The sequence below is a fragment of the Myotis brandtii genome, unplaced genomic scaffold, assembly GCF_000412655.1.
Source record: "Myotis brandtii unplaced genomic scaffold, ASM41265v1 scaffold220, whole genome shotgun sequence".
Classification (NCBI taxonomy): Eukaryota; Metazoa; Chordata; class Mammalia; order Chiroptera; family Vespertilionidae; genus Myotis; species Myotis brandtii.
In genome coordinates, this window is record NW_005358250.1 from 1,467,279 (window position 1) to 1,489,571 (window position 22,293).

At 40.1% G+C, this 22,293-nt stretch overlaps 1 protein-coding gene across 4 annotated transcripts in view; it reads right to left on the bottom strand.

Annotated features, from left to right (window-relative positions):
• FOXJ3 (forkhead box J3) overlaps positions 1-22,293 on the bottom strand; it is a 137,710-nt gene that overhangs the window by 87,903 nt on the left and 27,514 nt on the right. For 2 of the 4 annotated variants that reach the window (XM_005866053.2, XM_005866054.2), the window contains exon 2: positions 9,948-10,008. In XM_005866053.2, coding sequence (XP_005866115.1) covers positions 9,948-10,008 — 61 coding nt within the window. Of the gene's footprint in view, positions 1-9,947; positions 10,013-15,284; positions 15,352-22,293 lie in introns of those variants that run through there. The other 2 variants (XM_014539542.1, XM_014539543.1) reach the window with 2 other exon arrangements.

Genomic DNA, 22,293 nt, shown 5'->3' on the forward strand with positions numbered 1-22,293 from the left:
GAACACCCTCCGCGCCACCGTGGCGGGCCTGTGGGCAGCGCGCATGCACCGAGCAGCCGGGGGGCAGGGCAGGACAGCAAAAAAACCAAGAGCATGGGGAGCACCAGGAATTCTGGGAATCGTAGTTCTGGTGGCAGCCCCTGGACCAGAAGCAGAAGCCCAGAGCGCGGGGAGCACCAGAAATGCTGAGAATCGTAGTTCTGGTGGCGGACGCGTTGTGGGATCTCCTAGACACTAGAGCAAAGTGAGCCTGGAGCAAGTTACTGTTGTGGGTGGGGGGTGGAGGGAGAGCAAAGGTGAGAGACATAAGTAAAGTCAGAGTGTCGAGGAAATATGAAAAGGAAGATATCCTGCAACTTCTAGGAAATCTCCACCAATGGAGCAAAGAAAAAAAAAAGACCTCTACTATTGTATGAGCACAAAACCAAACTGGGTTGGGGTCTCAGACAATTCGCTCACATGATTGCAAAGACAGACAGAAACTCCCAGATTGGAGAGGGCTCCCCTGAGGGCTCCCAGATTGGAGAGGGTGCACGTTGGGCTGAGGGACCCACCCCCCGTGCACGAATCTTCGTGCACCGGGCCCCCAGTTTATCATAAAATCAGAGATAAAGAACTTCATTAGCTCATTTTTTAAATTCCTGTTATTACTTATTTTGGAGACTAATAACATTCTTTAAGATCCCTGAGGGAAGAAAAGTTCACAACTTATTCAAATCTGTTGTAAGATTTGTAATTCATTGTAGTTGTTTTTATTTTTTGTTTTTAATTTTAAAAAGTTTCAGAAGGCTAATCTAAACCTCCCTTGCTATTGAGAAGAAAATTTCTTTAAATTCTATCTTAGAAAATGAGAGCTGGTCAGAGTTCTCTTCATAATGATGCTTCATATGTTTTATAGTATTAACATCATTTGGGCTCTTTGTTCTCAAAGTTTAAAGACTAGAACTTCTTCAACCCGATATGATTCAAGAATCATAATATACCTATTGCTCTTCTCTAGATTCTCTCCAAATTATTCCACAACAATGTAATCTTAGATTCATAAAACTGTATTCTAAATTCATACAAGCCATACTCATAGTTAGAACTCCATTCAGGATACAAAATTAGGGATCATATGGTCAAAAGATATTTTCATACTATATGTGTAATTCTCAGCTTTAAAATATTTTACTCTACAATTTAGGGAGGGGAAATAAGTATTTGGGGGCATTAACCACTAAACTACTAGTATATCCTGTCATTAAATAAATACTATATTTTGCATTTAAACCTCACTCTACCTACTGAAATCTGTTTCCAAGTAGCTGGAAAGAGTGATGAATACCAGTCCCCCTTTGACACAAGAACACTCAAAGCCATCTTTGCAGCTGTTACTTAAAAACCTAGATGGAATCTGCTATTAACATTTCTTATACTTAGTTTAAATATCTATCTATATAAAAGCCTAAGCAACCATCACAACCGAACAGACGATCGAACAGGTTGCGTGGGGCAACCCAGCCGGCAGCAGGGGGGTTAGCGAGGGGCAACCAAACGACCGAGCAGCAGGCTGCGTTGGGAGACCGGGCCGGCAGGGGGGTTAGTGAGGGGCGACCACACCCGTGCATGCGCGATACATATAAAGCTCTCACTGGTGCGAATTGCACGCATGTGTTTCCATCTGTCATTGTCAATCTTGAATGTGGTTGACATTTCTATTATAGAGAAAGGGCAAATAGGGATATTAAAATATTTCTTCTAATTAATTTGATTTCAATGTGCACAAATTTGTGCACTGGGCCACTAGTGTCAAGTATATCTCAATAAAGCGTTTCTAAAAAAAGAAACAAAATATTTGCGGTTTGGCATTAGTCAGCTAAGACATAAAAAGAAAAAGCCCTTAAAGAAAAAATTGATAAGTTGGATATTATCAAAACTGAAAACTGCTCTAGTAAAAAATTTGCATCCCAAATATCTAAAGAACTCTTATAATGCAATCATAAGACAAAGTACCAAGTTTTAAAATGTGCAAACAATATGAAGAGACATACAAGTAGCCTATAAACAAATGAAAACATGTTCAGCATCATTAGTCAATAAGGAAATGCAAATTAAAACCACAATGAGATACCACTCCATACTTTTTAGAATGTCTAAAAATCAATTTGAAAAGCAATAATAATCTTTCTTCATGAATTTGTTTTAAGACACATTGCTTTCTTCTTGATGTCAATAACAAAAATAACTACATTTGTGCTGTAAGGTAAAGCATAAATGATTAACCCCATTTTATTATGGCTTCCACTCCTGTTTTCCTCTCATTATCCTATATGGGCTTCTCTTCTTGATTTTCTATTTCTTGATCTACAGACCTACTTTTAAATATATTAAGAAGCACTATTTTTTTCTTGGCTTCTACTTACCCAAATAGTCTCATCTTTTCCATAACCTCCATGAATTGTACTTTTTTACTAGTATATTGCTAATATGTCACTTTTCAAACTCCATAAATATGTGACAGGGTAGGGAGCAAGAACATTAATATAACTGTGAGAAAGTGAGTTCCTATGCTTAAAATCTCTATCCAGCACCATAGATCTTCAACAGAGACCTGTCCATAGCACCTATCCTTCAGGATCTCAAGTATGAACTAGAACAAAGCAGAATAATCTTTTGCTTTCCTTTTTTTGTTGTTGTTGTTGCTTTTATGAGAATCTTGAATACTAGTGAGCACTTAAGTATTCAATATGCATCTGTCAAACTGAATAAAATTAAAGCAGGAGTTCATTTCAAATCCACAGGATACTGTTTTGCTTTGAAGGTTGAAATCAAGTCTCAAATTCATTACCCACATGACTATAAGAAAAGGGTTTTGAACTCTAAAAATACCCTCTCTTAAAATTGAATACTTCTAACCCAACACTGGACACATGCTGCTTTGTATCAGATACTTTGTGTAGTGTTTTGCCTAGTTTACCATGTCCTTTCTCAGTGGTCTCCATCCTTAGGGTCCTGAAAGTTGTATTTATACCATGCCTGCACCATTACTACAACAAATTAAAGAATTTTTTTTTATGTCATATCTATTTTAATGTTTAAAACTCTATTTTAAAAGACTCTTTCAGAGCAATTTTAGGTTCACAGCAACATTGAGCAGAAGGTACAGATGTTTTCCCGTATACTACATGCTCCCTGCCCCTACACATGCGCAGCCTCACTCATGATCAACTCCCCACCCAGAATGGTATGTTTGCTACAAGTGACGAACCACCACTGTACATCATTGTCACTCACAGCCCATAGTTTAATTAGGTTCACTCTTGGTGGTGTACATTCTACTGACTTGGACAAACTTATCAGCCACTATGATATCATACAAAGTATTTTCACTGCCCTGAAAACAAATTAAAGGATTTAAACCAGGGTTGATACCTGACCCAAGTTGTTCACCTGAATTTTCTCCCTCAGGAATTTAGAATTAGGACTGAACTGTTTGGGCTGATCTTCTGAAAGAAGAAACTATGAACCTGAGAGTTACTGTATGGCCATATGCCAGAAAGGCAAAGGAAGTTGATTTGTAGAGCCCTGGCCAGTGTGCTAAATGGTTAGTGTGCTGGACCACCCAGCACCAGAGGGTCGGGGGTTCGATTCCCGGTCAAGAGCACACACCTGGGTTACCGGTTCAATCCCCAGCCCCAGTTGGGGCCCATGCAGGGGCCTAACCAGTCAATGTTTCTTTTTCTTTCTCTTTCTCTCTCTCTCTCTCTCTCTCTCTCTCTCTCTCTCTCTCTCTCCGCCCCCCCTTCCCTCCCTCCCTCTCTTCCACACTCTGTAAAAATTAATGGGAAAAAATACCCAGGTGAGGATTAACAAACAAACAAAAAAAAGAAAGTTGGTTTATAGAAATGAAGAAATAAGTTACATTCAGTGAGAAGCAACAGAGATGCAAGTATACTGCCTAGGTTCCTAAGAACCTAAGTTCTGTTCCCTCAAGAGATCCAGCTATCCCTGGGTTCTGTGAAATACCCCAATATTCTCCAAACAAATTTTTTGTTTTTCTTTTTCATTTGATATATTTAGTGCTGATTTCCTTTACTTGCAACCAAACAAAGCTTGACTAAAATAAGCTTACTAAATCAAATCATGTAACTTTTTTATTTTTCATATTTTATACTATGTGCACCATTGATAGGCAGAGATTTTATATTTGATTCTTCTTTTACTTTGCCAGTATATTCAGTAATGATTTTTATTCCCTATTACGTGATAGTATTTTTCCCTACATATATGAATTCATGACAAATCTAATTTCTCCACCACATCCCCATAATAAAACTACCTTTCATAACAAGATTTTTTAAATCTTATACATGTATTTCAAAATTAAGTCACTAGTTTTATATTATTTATTCCAGTCTCCTGCATTAATCTTTCCTTTTGCACTTATTTTCTTATGGTATGATCAATTAAGTGGAATATTTTATGGTATCCCTCATTTAAGAAAAAGCTTCAAATTATAACAAATACTGATAACCAAGAGGCAAAATTTAGTAATTAGGAGCATGGACACTAAAATAAGATCTATGTATAAATCTCAATTCTGTCCCTTAATATAATGCATGTCCTTGGGTTGCTTAACTTTATCTCAGTTTCCTAGTTTGTGAAACGAGAATAATAATTGTACCGACCTTATAGAGTTGTTGGTGGGGTTTAATTAATATACTTTAAAATGCTTAAATAATGCCTGGTCTAGAAGTAAGAGCACCTTAAATGCTATCAAGGCCAATATTTAGTAACAAAAGTAACTTTTATAATGTCCTTCAGTCAATGGTACTCTTCAATACCTGATGTTCAGAAATGGAAGCCCTAAGGCATTAGATGAAAGATTAAATTACATTTAGAGTGAGCTAGACCAGCAGTATCCAATAGAACATTCTGCAATTACAGAAATGTTTGTGTGCTATTCAATAAGATAGTCACTAGCATATGTGGCTACTAAGCACCTAAAATGTGGCTAATGTGACCGAGGAACTGATTTAAACTTGTATTCACTTTTAATTAATTTAAATTTAAGTAAATGCACGAGGCTAGTGGCTACCGTATTAGACAGTAAAGCTTTAGAAGATAAGCCAGAAAAGTTCAAAGTACATTTTAGAAAAAGTTTCTATAGTGGTCAAAATTAAGAGGTTTTCTCATTAACCTTCATTTAATCGGAACATGCCAAAAATAAATATGAGAATAGATTTTATCAACTCCAAAAAAGTTTGATAAAAATAATGATAAAAGATAGCAATGACAATGTAAAAGCTATTTCTGTTCCTGTGTGGGGCAGACCTAAGAGCATAAAATTATAAAAATAAACATATAATATTAAATATCAGCAACATCCTTAGCCTGAAGGCCAGTTACAAACCTGGACATTACTGATACTCGAGAATCTAAGAATTTAGGGTAAAAGAAAAAATAGAAAAAAGGGGGAAAAGAAATCCTCTTCTCACATGTTCTTGAGTTGAAGCAAAGAATACAAAATCTGTCCTCTTTTATTCTAAAAAAGATGATTCTTTTTGCTTTCTACTATTGCAAACTGGTAAAGAGAAAAAATATGCTAGATGCCTTATGTATATACTTAGTCCCATGAATCCTAACAGACTAGTGAGGTAAGCATTAACAATCCTGTAACAGCAAAATTAGTAAAAGTGGAGTAACTTGTCCAAGATCATATGAGTAATATGTGGCAGAGATATGAACCTGTATCTATCTGATTCTAAGACTATATACCAGAGTTGCCTTATTAATACCAAACCCTGCTACTAGAAACAAGGCAAGAAGCCTTAAAACAAATCTACCCTCTTCTGGTTGTTCTAAATTGCAGGGTCATCAGTATCAACAGGAGGAAACAGATGAACAGGAAATTCATCTGGGACACTAATATAACACATGAGCTTCTCTGGTGCTAAAATATCCGTGTTCCCTAGCATATTCTAAACAGATACACTGGATTAATAATAAAAGGCATCTTTAAAAAAGAAGCATAACAAAAAAGAAAAAAAATGAGTGTGAAAACAGAAAAAGATAACAAGAGGAAGAAATCTTATGTGGGGGGGGGGGGGGGGTGTATGTCACCAGAAACTACTTAAAGTGCTACTGATAAGCCAGTATCCCAGGCTACATACACATATGAACCATAAAATAAATCCGCTAATACATGTTAGCCAGTTTAGAAATACAGAAAAGGCCCCATTTTAACAAGTCCCCAAAGTCATCAAATTTTATTTTGCTTTGATCAAACCAAATTATGAAAAATAGTCTATTGCTACAACATGTGAAAGAAGTATGTTATAAACATACTAGAGGCCTGATGCACAAAATTCGTGCAAGAGTAGGCCTTCCTTACCCCAGTTGCCGGCACCTGCTTCCCTCTGGCACCCAGGACCTGGGCTTCCCTCGCAGCCCCGGCATCCCAGAAGGATGTCCAGTCTAATTAGCATATTACACTTTTATTATTATAGATATGTGTATACTTGCCTAAATAAAGCAAATGTTCAAGGAAAGCTTTTGGTTGTGTTTTTTTTGTGTGTGTTTTTTTTAAGTGAGCTTTTGCTCTTACTGAATCTGTACTTTGAAATAAAAACACAGGTATACCTCAGGATTCAAACCTATCTTATGCAAACTCAGGAACCAAACAGATTCTGCTAAATTTTTTAAGATTCTACTGTTTGATAGAAACTGTATCCATCATTATCTGAACTCTCTCTCACTCTTGCTCTCCAAAACTCAGGAAATGAATAGCTATAGATGACCCAGTATTCACTATCCAAACATTATTTAAACTCAGGATATGAATGTAGTTGATTCAAATTAAAAGGCCTACTTGTGAATCCTATATAAATTTTAATATAATTTCACATCCTATATAATAAAAGGCTAATATGCAAATTGTCCCCTCGACCGGGAGTTCAACCAGGAGTTTGACTAGGGGGCGAGCCCAGCCCCATCAGCCCCAATCAGGGCGGGCCAGCCAGACCCCACCTGTGCACGAATTCATGCACCGGAAGTCTAGTGATTTATAAAATTAGGGATTTTTTTGGCATCATACAAGTATTCTGCATAAACACTAGCAGCAAAATAGATCTGAGAAAATATCTTTTTTGTACTATATTTCTTAGTTGTTTGATGGAACAAGTTATTAAGTTATTCCCCCTAGCTCCCTTTACTTCACTTAGCACAATACCCTCTAGGTCAACCCATCCATGCTGTCGAAAATGGTAAAATTTCATTCTTTTTTATATCTGAGTAATATTCCATTGTATATCTTTTAATCATAAAATACAATCATGTAATTTTAAAAATAATCCTAACATATTCAAATTAAACAAGGATCCAATATCATTCATAGCAAACAATATTTAATTTGTTTACCCTAAATATCTAAAGGGGAGAGAAGAATTTTAATCCATTTACTAACTAGCCTCTCCTACCCAACAAATATTTTTAATATTTTTTAATCCTCACCCAAGGATGTTTTCCTATTGCTTTTAGATAGAGTAGAAGGGGATAGGAGAGGGGGAGAGAGAGAGAGAGAGAGAGAGAGATATTAGTTGCCTCCCACATGACTGGGGCTGGGAACAAACCTGAAACCCAGGTGCATGCCTTTGACCAGGAATCAAACCCACAACCCGCAACCGGCCAGGGCCCCCAACAAATTTTTTAAATGTCACACATTTTCGTTCCACCTATCTTCACTTACACATAAATTGTCTATTCCCATTCTTACCTATGCCTACAAACCCCTACCTGCCTACCAATTTCCTCTTTCTCAGCCACATATTCAGTTCTTCTCTACCAACTCAGATGTTTTTTGTTTTAAGGCTAGCCACTTCCTAGATATACCAGCAGTATATATAGGAGAGTTTTGAGTTCTGGTTCTATTTCTAGAAAGATGTTTCTGGTTTGAGGAAGACTCTCTGGAAAGGTAGACTAAAATTGATTGTGGTTTTAAACAATCCAGTGTCCCCCATCACTACCAGAAAACAGTCATTCTTGTATTATTGTATTTTGCTGCTATTGTTTATGCAGAATACTTGTATGATGCCAAAAAAATCCCTAATTTTATAAAATAGTCATTCTTTTCTTCTTTTTCATATATCAAACCAACGCTGGCTTCCAGTTAGAAAAACCAATGACAAACAATGGTTTTCTCTGGTTCATAAATGGACTTTATAAAATATTACAGAAATAAAAGATGTATGTATTTAATTTTTATTTTTTTAATCCTCACCCAAGGATATTTTCCCATTGATTTTTAGAGAGAGTGGAAGGCAGAGGGAAAGACCGAGAAATATTGATGTGAGAGAAACACATCGATTGGTTGCCTTCTGCACACGCTCAGATCAAGGCTCGGGCAAGGGAGGATAACTCTTCCCATCATACTCATTAAAAACCGTTAAGTCAAATTAGTTCTATAGCAGCTTTGGAAATTTAAAAAAAGATAATACTCTTTTTAAAAAGTTCTTTTCAGAATTACACAGGTATCCCTTGTTTGGTAGCATGGGGGGAAGGAGGGGAGGTGGCAGGGGTTAACAAAGTAGAAAAGCAACCCTCCGTCTGTTTCCATTATAAGCTGGAAGATGCATTCTCAGGGAAAGATATACCATTATGCCATGGAGTAAAGTTTTTTACTAAGGAAAAAGAATAGCCAGCCTTGGTCTGTTGAAAACTCAAGTGTGTGTAAACACTACGAAGGCAACTTCATTTTCCTTTTGTGGAATTCTAGACAACCAGAATTTCTTTCAGCCTAAGGATTCCTTGGCTTCACATTCATGGCTCTAACAATTTTGTATCCTTCCTCTCTCTCCTCTGCCCTCCAAAGCTAGGCAAGTTTAGCTCTCTTCACCACTCTGTTCCAGCCACAGTGACCTCCAACATACAAGACAAGTAAATCTCCTGCCTTGGCACTTCCTGAATTCCCTCTACCTGGAATGCACATCTTCCATATATCCAAGATACGACTCATTCCATCTCTCTTTCAGGACTTCATTCAAATGTCACTTTTCAGTAAAGTTTTCCATAGCTACCCTATCTTAAACAAAGAAAAAAACAACAACAACAAAAAAACTGTATTTCCTATTCCTCTTCTCTCTTTTATTTTCGCCTTAACCCTATCACTAACATATACTTCTTATTTATCTTGCTCATTAATTGTCCCTTCACCAGAATGTGAGCTCCATGATTATAGGATTTTTATCTGCTATGTTCACTTCTGTAGCCCAACATTTAGAATAGTGCCTGACAAAATATTAGGTGCTCATCATGCTGAATGAATAAATGGTACTACTACCTGCAATACTACACGTAACTGGTAAGTGTTGCCATCAACACTTCATATTCTAGTCTGAAAGATTTCAATGAACAGACTAGATTTAGATTATCTTATCAATCTGTACTCTGGGAACTGCAGCAACCCCTCGGGGATAAATGTGAGGACAGAAAATGGTAACCTAAGCAAGCAGAAAAGTCCTACATTTATCTGTTTTATTCATTGGATTTCACATAAATTTAACTTGTAAAGGATTTGGCAACTTCAAAAAATCTAAAACCACTGGGTTGTATATAACTCAGTTCCTAAGTTCTATTTTACATTAGGTAACATGTTTACCTAGGTAACATGTTTACATCCTCCTTTAGAAAGAGGTTAAAATTAAAATTAGCATCTAATCTCACTTAATAATCTGCTACAAAGGCAACCAATATTTACTCTGTATTTTCCAATTCAAACAAGAGATTAGTTTTTAAAAAAAGAAATGACAAAGTATAAAATTATGTTATTTCATGTATAAGAACACATGTAAATTCACCAAGTAGAACTTAAAAGATCCAAATCCCATTACCACAAATATTGCTGTAAGTAAAAATATCTCCCAAGTAAAATGTTACATGCTCCAATAAAGAAAAAGAGGAGCACTCACCTTAATGAAGTTACAGATGGACAAGCCTGTCCATACAAACCCATCTGGCCACAAAGAGAATCTGAAAAATAGAGAAGAGTTATTTATCAGATGCTCCAAAGTAAATGAAACTATAAATCATGTTACAATTCTAATTAAAACACTCTGAACACTCATAAAATTTAACAAATTGTTATGCTTATGTTATACAGGTGTGTCCAAACTGTTTAGTAGAATCCTAGGGGTTCCAAGAGATGCCTAAAGGCTACCAAAAAGTTGAGCATGCAGACTCTCATTCCCACATAATTGTCCCCCACCCATCTACTCTTCAATCTAAGCAGTATTGGCTTTATATCCTGGACTTCACTAAGACTTCACTGAAATAATTCCATTGCTTAACACGTTAAGCGCCCAGCCTGTTTTGTCTTCCGGACAGAAAGTATAGTGTCAGTCACTGATGACTGACTAGGCCAGTGGTGGGCAAACTCATTAGTCAACGAGCCAAATATCAACAGTACAACGATTGAAATTTCTTTTGAGAGCCAAATTTTTTAAACTTAAACTATATAAGTAGGTACATTGTTATTAACTTAATTAGGGTACTCCTAAGCTGGCCTTTGCTAAAAACGTCCTCAATTTGATTGAGGTACGTTCACTGAGGTCGACCCCTTCCAACTCTCCCATCCACACTCGTCTTGTATACTTGTTTCATCTATCTCCTTTCCGAAAACCAACTTCTGCGCATGAGCCAAGAACTTTCAATCACACCGTGCGTGCGCACCCGCACATGGTATTTTGTGGAAGAGCCACACTCAAGGGGCCAAAGAGCCGCATGTGGCTCTCGAGCCGCAGTTTGCCGACCACTGGACTAGGCGCTTAATGTGTTTAAGAAAAAAAAAGTGAAGAACAGCACTGAAACAGAAAGAGCATTGAATAAGAGAGTTCTAGGGCCAAATTCTAACTGTGGCACTATGAGACCTTGAAGAATTCATATAAAACCTCACTGAACCTCAGTTACTTCATCTGTAACTTGGCAATAATACCACCTATATAACTTTATTTATTCATCAGGAATAAATTGCAGGTTTGATGTAAGAATTAAATAAATCGATGAACAAATGTGAAATTGTCTATTAGCACTAATACTGGGCACAAGGATGATTCACAAATGTCTACAGGTAACATGAATGAGAGAAGTTGGAATAAGTATGTGTATACATATGCATACGTTACACAACTGATGAAGATTATGAGCAACTAAAGAAAACATGTTCACTCTGAAGAAATCATATGCTATTCCTAGTTCTAGAAAATTGTTACTAAACAAGACTGCAAGCCCAGTATTGTAAGGTCTTCTAATTTTTCTCAAGAGAAATAAGATATCCAAATTTTTATTTTAAATCTCCTGATTTTTATTTTCTAAATGCTATGTGGACCAAACAAACATTGGATTTTCTCCCAAGTTTATAACCTTTGATTTAGAGGCTTACTGAATTCCCTGCATACAACTGTCCCTGCATGCCCTGAAGAGAGACAGACATTTCTATTTCTGCCAGAATAAAAGAATAGATAGCTTGATCAACGTGCCATTGAAAATAACAAACACTGGATAAAATATTTTTAAACCTTTAAAATAACAAACATTGGATAAAACAAGGCATTATCAAGTCCAAAGACTAAATGAGAAAGGAAAATTAGAAAAGTATGCAGAGAAAAGAAACCAGCTTTTATTCAACTTCAGGGCATTTTGCCAAACCCTTCGGATATCAGCTTGCAATTCCAAAGCCTACCGGGGCCCAAGGTACAGAGGCAAAGGCAAAGTCCAGGTGTTAACCAAGGGAAGTGCAAGGAAAATTGCCTTCTTACCCTTGGCATTGAGTGCTGGGGAAGGGATGGGGGCCAAGATTGCATTCAACAGTATTTCCGCTGATATGCACAACAATAAGCTGACTCTCACCTAATTATGGTTTAAAAGCTTTATATTCAGAATTCTGTTTAGGGTAGTTCTACATTGGTAGTGTCCCCCACCCAATCTTGATAGAAGCAAATGCAAATCCTCTGAAGGAATCTGCCTTTGATCTCGGCCTGGAAGAATTCCCACAAATAAGGTTCCAAAAGTAACAAATTCAAAATCAAAAATCACAAAACTCAGAACTGAGTCACTCAGAGTAAGGTACAGCTGAAACATCACTTGGAACAACCAACACCTCAAAGACTTAGATATGGGAATTACTATACTTTTCTCTACCGTTTTACTTATGGGTGATTTATTTACTCCTGTGTTTCAATAGCCTGCATGCATATGAACCTCAAATCTGTACCTCTGGCAGTTATAAATCTCCTGATCTCCAAACATAAATATCTAACATGCCCAACTAGAAATCCCAAATTTAACATGTCCCAAACTGAATTCATTATCTTTCTATAAAATATTTCCTAATGTGACAAAATGGCTTTCATTTCCTTTGTTAGAGTAGCACACTTCTTTTCAAATCTTGATTTCTATGAGGAATGACTGACTTCTCTTAAATACTCCTGGGCTCTTAACCCACTCCTCAAAGAGGTAAATAACTTAGTGACTAGAGATAACTCCAGAACCTACATCCAGGACTCTGTAAAGCAGTAATCTGGGTGTGCCTGCTCTGTTGAGTCTAACAATCTGACATCAGGTAGACTGTACCATGGTCTATATTGGGTTCTATTAGGTGGGAATGAGAGAATGTGGAAAGTTAGACTATTTGGCTTTTAAAACTAAGCCACATTCTACAATATTCTATGATATCACCCTTATCAGAAGCAAAGGTAATTCCTCCAAAAGTTACCATATGACCTGGCAATTCTATTCCTAGGCACCTGTATATCTGTGTGTGTGTGTGTGTGCATATCCCCAAAAGAATTTAAACATATGTTCACAAAAAACCTGCATAGTGTTCATAACACCATTATCCGTAACAGCCAAAAAGTAGAAATTAATCAAATATTCATCATTTGATAAATGGATAAATAAGCTGTGGCATATCTATACAATATCCATAATATACAATGGAATATTATTCATCCATAAAAAGGAATGAAGCCCAGCCCTGGCTCAGTGGTTGAGCATTGACCTATGAATAGGAGGTCACAGTTCGATTCCTGGTCAGGGCACATGCCCGGGTTGCAGTCTCGATCCCCAGGGTGGGGTGTGGAGGAGGCAGTCAATCAATGATTCTCTCTCATTATTGATGTTTCTATCTCTCTCTCCCTCTTCCTCTCTGAAATCAATAAAAAAAATATTTTTTTGAATGAAGCCCACTTACAACACTGATGAACCTTGAGAGCCTTATGCTAAATGAAAGAAGTCATACACAAAATGATTCCATTTATATAAAATATTCAGAATAGGCAAATCCTAGAGATGGAAAGTAGATTAGTGGTTGCCAGGAGAGGATGGAAGGGGTAGGTGGGATGGCAGGGGAAAGAGTGACTACTAATAGGTTTCTTTTGGGCATGATGAAAGTGTTCTGGAATTTGATAATGGTGATAGCTGTACAACCTTGCAAATAAAAACTTTTAGCCTAGCCAGAACCGGTTTGGCTCAGTGGATAGAGCGTCGGCCTGCGGACTGAAGGGTCCCAGGTTCGATTCTGGTCAAGGGCATGTACCTGGGTTGCGGGCACATCCCCAGTGGGAGATGTGCAGGAGGCAGCTGGTCGATGTTTCTCTCTCATCGATGTTTCTAACTCTCTATCTCTCTCCCTTCCTCTCTATAAAAAATCAATAAAATATATTAAAAAAAAAACTTTTAGCCTAAAACTACCAACTGTACACTTTAAAATGGTGACGTTTATGGTATGTGAATTTTTATCTCAATAAAAAACCAACTGTACAAACAGTAATATTTCACTTATCATTTGTTGGTTCTTGTTTTATTTCTCAGTCAACTCAGAATTCAGGCAAGAGAAAGGGATCTTTCTTATATATTGAGTCCCCCACATCAATACCTTTAGGACCCCCAATTATTTTTTTTATTTTTTTAATATATATTTTATTGATTTTTTTACAGAGAGGAAGGGAGAGGGATAGAGAGTTAGAAACATCGATGAGAGAGAAACATCGATCAGCTGCCTCCTGCACACTCCCTTACTGGGTATGTGCCCGCAACCAAGGTATTTGCCCTTGACCGGAATCCAACCTGGGACCCTTGAGTCCGAAGGCCAACGCTCTATCCACTGAGCCAAACCGGTTAGGGCAGAACCTCCAATTAGTTACCATTCACTACCAACTCTAGTTCCTAAATATCTTTCTAATGTGTTCTAGTCTCAATGTCTTTGTTTCTCTATTTTCTTCATTTTAATCTACATTGCTGCTGCTAAATGGTGTCCTGAACCCCAGGCTGGTTAACTAAAATAACAAACATATGCCAATCTTCTTCTCCCTGCCCAGGCAAATGACTAGCAACATGGAAATCTCACAAGAAAAGGCTAAGGTCAGGAAAATCACAGTGTCCTCCAAATTACAAGCTTATATCTCTGGAGCAAACTACAGTTAAACAATTATATTAACTCATTCAATTACATCCATAATTTATACTGTTTAAGCTGGTGCCAACAACACCTAGTAGCTTTTTCTCCAAATCTTTTGAATATGAACATACAAGAAAGTTTATGTTGATGAATGACACAACCAGAATTAGTAAAACCAGTCATTCACTGATGGGTATGCTCTAATAGAATTTAATGTATTATATTCCATCAACAACAGAATATGGAATTTCTTTTAAAATAAGCAGTCTTCAAGTGTATATTAAACTGAGTCACACACTATCACATTTAGGAAGCAGATATTTAACAGACTAAGTTGTATAATAATGCATTATTTGGGAGCAGGAGGTGAAATGGGGCTAAGTATTTTGAAAAAGCTCCCAAGTAATTCTTATGAACTCTTCTCTCTCCCACCCACAGATATAATGCTTTATAGTCTACAAAGAACTTAAAGCATTCATTACTTGAGTCAAGACCTAGATTAGAATTCCAATTGTAACCATGAGTATATTGTTAATTTATCTAAGGCTTAATTTCCTCCTCTATACAAAAGGAAAAATTCATGCCTCACTGTGACAGTAGCTTGAATGAAAGCACCAGCCTAACACCAGACAAAAGAATTAAATTTGTTTAAAGTAAATGCTATAGCACTAGAGATCAAAAGACTATTCCTTCTTTTTTAAGTTCTGAACTCAGCCCTATCTTTCAAAAGACTTAAAAGTATAAAATTCACTAGCATCCATGAAGGAATAAACCCTCTGATTCAGATTACTTGACTGAGCATTGTGAATTGTTAATAGTCACAGATAAATATTAAAGCAGTCATGGAAATAACCTGTGTTAATCAGCCTGAACAGGAGAAATACGCCTGAGGAAGGAGTAAAGGGAAAAGAATCCTGCTCCATGAGTAGCAATCAGCTGTTCATCTCAGCTCCACTAGCTAAACCTGAAAGCAGGGGTGTAGCATGAGCTAAGTGAGATCTCATAGTCATATGCTCTCAGAAAGCAATTAAAATCATGTGAGAATGATCAAAATTCACCACAGGAATATTAAAGGAAGAGAGGCCAAACTTAAGAGATAATTAAGAGAAAAGAAACTAGTTTAAAATCAACTTGAGAAAAATCATACTGGAAATAACAAGAGATTTAATGGGAAGAAAGGTAATAGTGTTACACATAGATCATAAATTGAGACGATAATAATGGCCTTTAATAGAAGATCATTAATACTGAAGGGTGGTTTTGTGGACTAGTAAGATCAAAAGTTAGACTTCAGGGGGATTAAAAATTAGGAGCAAGAGGGAAATTAAAGTTCAGCTAAAGATGTATAGGATGAAAATAAATGGAAAGGGCAATAAGGTCAAACAGAGCAGAGAGAATAGTTTAAGTAATCAGGAAAGGTGAAGAATATGTTACAACTTTCATCACACTGTATCCCGTTTTATTCTTCATTGCTTTTTTCACTATCTGATATGACTTGTTAACTGTTTCTCCCCAACTAGAATGCAAGCTCCACAACAAGCAGGAACTTTTATTTATTTTGTTCTCTGTTATATCCCCCAAACCTGGCATATAGTCAGCAGTCTATTTGTTCAATGAACGAACAAACCAGGTTTCTCAAGAGTGGAAAAAGAGAGTAAATTAAAAATAAGAAAAACTAAAAACTCACCAGGTCTTTTTAATAGTCTTTGTATCTATTACTTCTCTCCGCCTCTGAGCAAATAACGTAGAACTAATTAGCAGTTAAAAAGGCAAGTTAGATATCCAGAATATATAAAGAAGTCTTACATCACAATAATATTAAAAGACAACCCCATTGCCCTGGCCGGTTTGGCTCAGTGGATAGAGCGTCGGCCTGCGGACTGAGGGGTCCCGGGTTCAGTTCCGGTCAAGGGCATGTACCTTGGTTGCAGGCACATCCCCAGTGGGGGGCGTGCAGGAGGCAGCTGATTGATGTTTCTAACTCTCTACCACTCTCACAACCCCATTAAAAAAAAAACAGGCCCTAAACGGTTTGGCTCAGTGGATAGAGCATGGCCTGCAGACTCAAGGGTCCCAGGTTCGATTCCGGTCAAGGGCACGTACCTTGATTGCGGGCACATATACCCAGTAGGGAGTGTGCAGGAGGCAGCTGATAGATGTTTCTCTCTCATCGATGTTTCTAACTATCTATCCCTCTCCCTTCCTCTTTGTAAAAAAATCAATAAAATATATTTAAAAAAAAACAATAGGTAAAGATTTGAAGATATAGCTCAAGGGTAGAGCATTTGACTGAAAAAAAAATGGGCAAAAATTTGAATAGACATTTCTCCAAAGAAGATATGCAAATGTCCATTAAGTACATGAAAAGGTGTTCAACATCATTAGTCATTAGGCAAATGCAAATAAAAAACACAAATGAGATACCACTTCACATCCACTAGGAAGGCTATAATCAAAAGGACAGACAATAACAAGAGTTGCAAAGATGTGGAGAAACTGAAACTCTCAAACATTGCTAATGAAAATGTAAAATAATGCTACCACTGGGGAAAACAATTTGGTAGTTTGTAAAACAGTTACCATATGACATAGCCATTCTACTCATAGGATATATACCCCGAAAAACGAGGAGCCACCCCCATCTTCCAAACTGGAACAGAAAGGGAAGAGTAAAAGTAATAGTTTCACCAGTAAGCAACTCTACTATAGCAACTGTTTTCATATCTATAACCCCATGAACCAATAGTGGTTCAGGAAAGTTTGTTTTCTGGTGGGCTCCATTATTTCCAAACCATACTGCGTATTACATAAAGATGTCCAATGAAGATACACTTATGGTTCTTTTTTTTTTTTTTAAGTTTGCCCAGCCAGTGAGGCTCAGTGGTTGAGCACAGGCCCATGAACCAGGAGAGCATGGTTAGATTTCCCATCAGGGCACATGCCCAGGTTGCAGACTCGATCCCCAGAAGGGGCGTGCAGGAGGCAGCCAAAGAATGATTCTCTCATTGATATTTCTATCTCTCTCCCCCCCACACTTCCTCTCTGAAATCAATAAAAATATATTTTTAAAAATAAAAGTTTTATACACCTGTATACATCCTGAAAAAAATTCTATAGGAAACCATTCTACCACTGCCTACAAATCAATAACTTAGGTTATATTTTCTCCTAAAATAAGACCAGGGCCAGGACTTCTTATCTATATATATAAAACCCTAATATGCAAATAGACCGAATGGCAAAACCAAACAACCAGTCACTATGACGTGCGCTGACCACCAGGGGATGCGTACAGAACATGGTGGGCGTCAGCTGCGGCAGGATGGTGGAGCAGGTGAACGAGGGCACCAGACCAAGGCAGGGCGCTGGTTGCTGTCACTGGGGCGAAACTCTGGTGGTTAATTGAAAATTCTTTGCTCCCGCGCACCGCAGTCCTACCCGGCGCTCACACCCACTGCCTGGCACTGGGCCCAATTGCTCAGCGCCGTCAGCAGGTACGAGCGGTGGCTGCCGGCCCCGACTGCCCCTGAGGGTTTCTCCACCTCCCCCTGCTCCTGAGGGGCGATTGGGGCAGCAGGTGCCGCTTGCACCCGCCGACGGTGCCAGCCCCACTCGCAGCTGCTGCTGGCGCTGGCCCCAATCACTCTGTGCCATCAGCGGGTGCGAGCAGGGCCAGCACCATCAGAGCGTGGGAACGGCGGCGTTGGGAGCAGGGCTGCCGGCAGACAGGGCACCGGGTGCCACAGCAGGAGGGGCCAGGCGGGGGCACGGAGAATGGGCCGAGACCCCCCCACCCCTGTGCCCACTGCAGCTTCATGGCCCACAGTTCTGTTCAAGGTGTACAAATTCGTGCACTGGGCCCCTAGTTCTCTAATAAGAGAAGGGGAAGGGGAAGGCATGCCAACCAACAATCAGGTTTAGCTTTTTAAGACTGTTTTAAGAGTTAGAAATTTAACTCTGAACTAACTGCTTTTTTTAAAATTTTATATATATACTTGAGGCCCAATGCATGAAATTCATGCAAGAGTAGGCCTTCGCAGCCCCGGCTGCCTTGACCCTCACAGCCCAGGCTTCGTCTGGAAGGTCATCAACTGTTCAGCCATTTGGTCAATTTGCATATTATGCTTTTATTATTATAGATTTTTTTATTATTTTTATTGATTTCAGAGAGGAAGGGAGAGGGAGAGATAGAAATATCAATGATGAGAAACATTGAGAGGCTGCCTCCTGCACGCCCCCTACTGGAGAGCGAACCTGAAACCCGGGCATGTGCCCTTGACCGGAACCAAACCTGGAACCCTTCAGTCCAAAGGCCAAGGCTCTATCCACTGAGCCAAACCAGCTAGGGCCTAACTGCCTCTTTAACCTCCACAGTTTAGGACTGGTGTCAATAAAATAGGTGGTTAATGTGGGAGAGGGGAGATTCTTGGCGAAACATCAGAGAGCTATAACTTCTTCCAAACCCCAAACCTTACTTCCTGCAATTTATGTAAACAAATCACAGGCCACCCTCTTCAAACCAAATCATAACCCAAGCAAATAACACTGGATTCTATTTCTGGCTCTGTCATTAACTCACTGGATAATCCTGAAGCTTCAGTCTCTGTACTTTGCTCAATAACCACAATTTCCAGTTCCAAAATCAAACCATGTGGATTAATAAAGAACTTTTTTCTCAATTTTTAAATTTATTTTTATGGAAAATCTGACAAAGATTTATAAAATGAAGTCACATTACATGTTTAAATCATCTTTATTAAATATATATAAAATTTTTTTAAAAATATACCATGCAAAAATGTTGAGCTCTTCCATTTTAAACTTTTAAGGATATTCACAGGGAGAATAAGATTTCAGAGGACTGCCAAAACCGGTTTGGCTCAGTGGATAGAGCGTCGGCCTGCGGACTGAAAGGTCCCGGGTTCAATTCCGGTCAAGGGCATGTACCTTGGTTGCGGGCACATCCCCAGTAGGAGATGTGCAGGAGGCGACTGATTGATGTTTCTCTCTCATCAATGTTTCTAGCTCTCTATCTCTCTCCCTTCCTCTCTGTAAAAAATCAATAAAATATATATTAAAAAAAAAAAGATTTCATAGGACTGAAGGGTTTTGAGGTTTTAATTTTAAGCTCAGTTATATTTAGAAAGCCACCTCTCTATATCCTGTATCTTTATCTTGGGCATTTGATTCATGAGCTTTGCCTGGTATAATTCAAAGTAAGAGATCCTACCACATCCCTGAAAAGTAAATTGAACATATCAGAACATACTGATCATCAGAGAAATGACATGCTATACTGCAACTGAAAAGATGGGAGGCTATCCTCTCCACTGCTAGTGCTATTTAACAAAATAAAAGTACATGTCTGGTCCCCAAAGCTGGTCTACAAAACACTGTCAACTTTAAGAATCATTTCTATCCTATTCCTGAAAATCCTGATTCAAGATTGTAGGGTAAAACCTAGGAAATCTATGAATTAAAAGTATCTCAGGTGATTCTGATGCACAACTTATTTGGGAGTTATTGGTTTAAAACAAGGATAGCAAAAAAGTTTCATATCATTTTGCCAATTATGCTCCACTAAAGGCCCAGCATGTGAAATCTCGCGGCCCCGCCCACCCACCGCGCCGCTACCCTTGCAGCCCCGACCACTGGCTGCCCCGCCCACCTGCTAGCCGCCAGCCTTGCTGCGATCGAAGCCTGTGGGCTGCAGAGGAGGGACCGAGAGGTGCTCCATGCACCTCCTGGTGACCGTCATTTGGTCATTCCAGCATTCCAGCATTCCGGCCACTGGCCTTTTATAATATACTAGAAGCCCCGTGCACAAAAATTTGTGCACTGGCAAGGGAGGGGGGTCCCTCAGCCCAACCTGTGCCCTCTCACAGTCTGGGGCCCCTCGGGAGAAAACCACCTGCTGGCTTAGGGCCGCTCCCTGGGTGGCAGATGGCATGCCCAATACTGCAGTGTCTGCCCCGTCTCCCCCGGTCACAGATGGCAGGCCCAGATCCCACGCTGGGGCGGGTGGTGGTTGGGGATCACGCTGCCGCCCGCCCTGCCCACCCCGCCCAAGACACGGAAGGCCCAGATCCCGCGCTGGGGCTGCTGGTGTCAGCTGCGATTTGGTGGGCTGTCGCTCTGGGGTGGTGGCAGGGCCTGTGTCCCACTTTGGGGAAGCCAAGTGTTGCTTTGTGGGCACCAGGTCCTTGGGTGCCTTTTCTCTGTAAATGACCAGTGCCCGTCACAGCAGCTCCTGAATTGAACATCTGCTCCCTCGTGGTCAGTGCACATCATACCAACTGGTCGGGCAGACACTTAGCATATTAGCCTTTTATATACTAGTACTAGATGCCTGTTGCACGAAGAGATTCATGCAATAGGCCTTCCCTTCCCTTGGTTGCTGGCACCAGTTTTCCTCTGGCACCTAGGACCCAGGCCTTCACTCTGGCAGGGCTCCAGCCAGAGCCCCCCCGGCAGCCATCAGGCTTCGAGGCTCCGCTGATTCCAGGGGTGGTGAGGCCTCCCGGCTCTGCTTGGCACCAGGGCCGTGAGACCTCCCAGCTCCGCTGATCCTGGGGCCGTGAGGCCTCCCAGCTCCGCTGATCCCGGGGCCATGAGGCCTTGCTGCTCAGCAGGCTTTGGGTACGTTTGGCTTCGCTCCACCTCTTGGAGCCTAGTATGCAAATTGACCGCCATCTTTGTTGGCGGTTAATTTGCATATTGCCCTGATTAGCCAATGGGAAGTGTAGCGAAGGTACGGTCAAATACCCTTTTGTCCATAGATAGGACTAGGGGCCCAGTGCACGAATTCGTGCACATTGAAAGGAACTGTGGGCTGTGAGGCTGTGATGGATACAGAGGCAGATCTAGGCCCATCCTCCACGCCCCTACCCTGCCCCTCCTGCCATGGCTCCTGGTCCCCTGTCTGCTAGCAGCCCTGCTCCTGCCACTGCCACTCCCATGTGCTGACGACACCGGCCCCACTTGTACCTGCTGACAACATGGAGCAATTGGGGCCAGCGCCATCAGTGGGTGTGAGTGGAGGCTGCTGCCCCAATTGCCCTTCAGGAACAGGGGGAGGTGGAGAAGCCCTGAGGGGTGATCAGAGCCGGCAGCCGCCACTTGCACCCGCTGATGGTGCCGAGTGATTGGGGCCAGCTCTGGGCACTGGCAGTGAGTGTGAGCAGTGGCTCTGGCGCTGGAAGTGGGTGCAAGTGAGGCTGGCGCTGGCAGCAGGAGCAAAGAATTTTCAGTAACCACCAGAGGCTTGCCCCGATGACAGCGACCAGCACCCCGCCTTGGTCTGATGCCCCCACTCAACTGCTCCACCATCCTGCTGTGGCCGACGCCCACCATGTTCTGTGTTCTGCCACCTGCTGCAGACACCCACCATGTTCCACGCACGCCGCCTGGTGGTCAGTGCACATCATAGCGACCAGTTATTCGGTTGTTCTGCTGTTCAGTCTATTTGCATATTAGCCTTTTATTATATAGGATAGGTAGTGGCTGCCTGAAGTGCTACACTGACAAGGTCATGTCTAAATACAACCAGCAATTAGTAGTTTGCACATGGTGATGGGGAAGTGGCAACATGTGAACCATGTATCTGTCATCTGTTTTAGACTACTGAATGGGCTTTTTTAAAGGAGGCTTTTAGGTAAGAGAAGAGACTCAGACCTAGATTACTCATCCTTAACTGGCAGAAGCTCTGGCTGACACTGAGAGGGTAGTAGACAGTAAGAAGAGCCCACTGGCATATGTACCAGGAGTACTTATGCTTCCCAGTATTATACAGAAAAATAAGACAAGATTTCTACTCCCAAAATGTCCATAATCTTGAGAAATGAAAATTCTACACAATAATA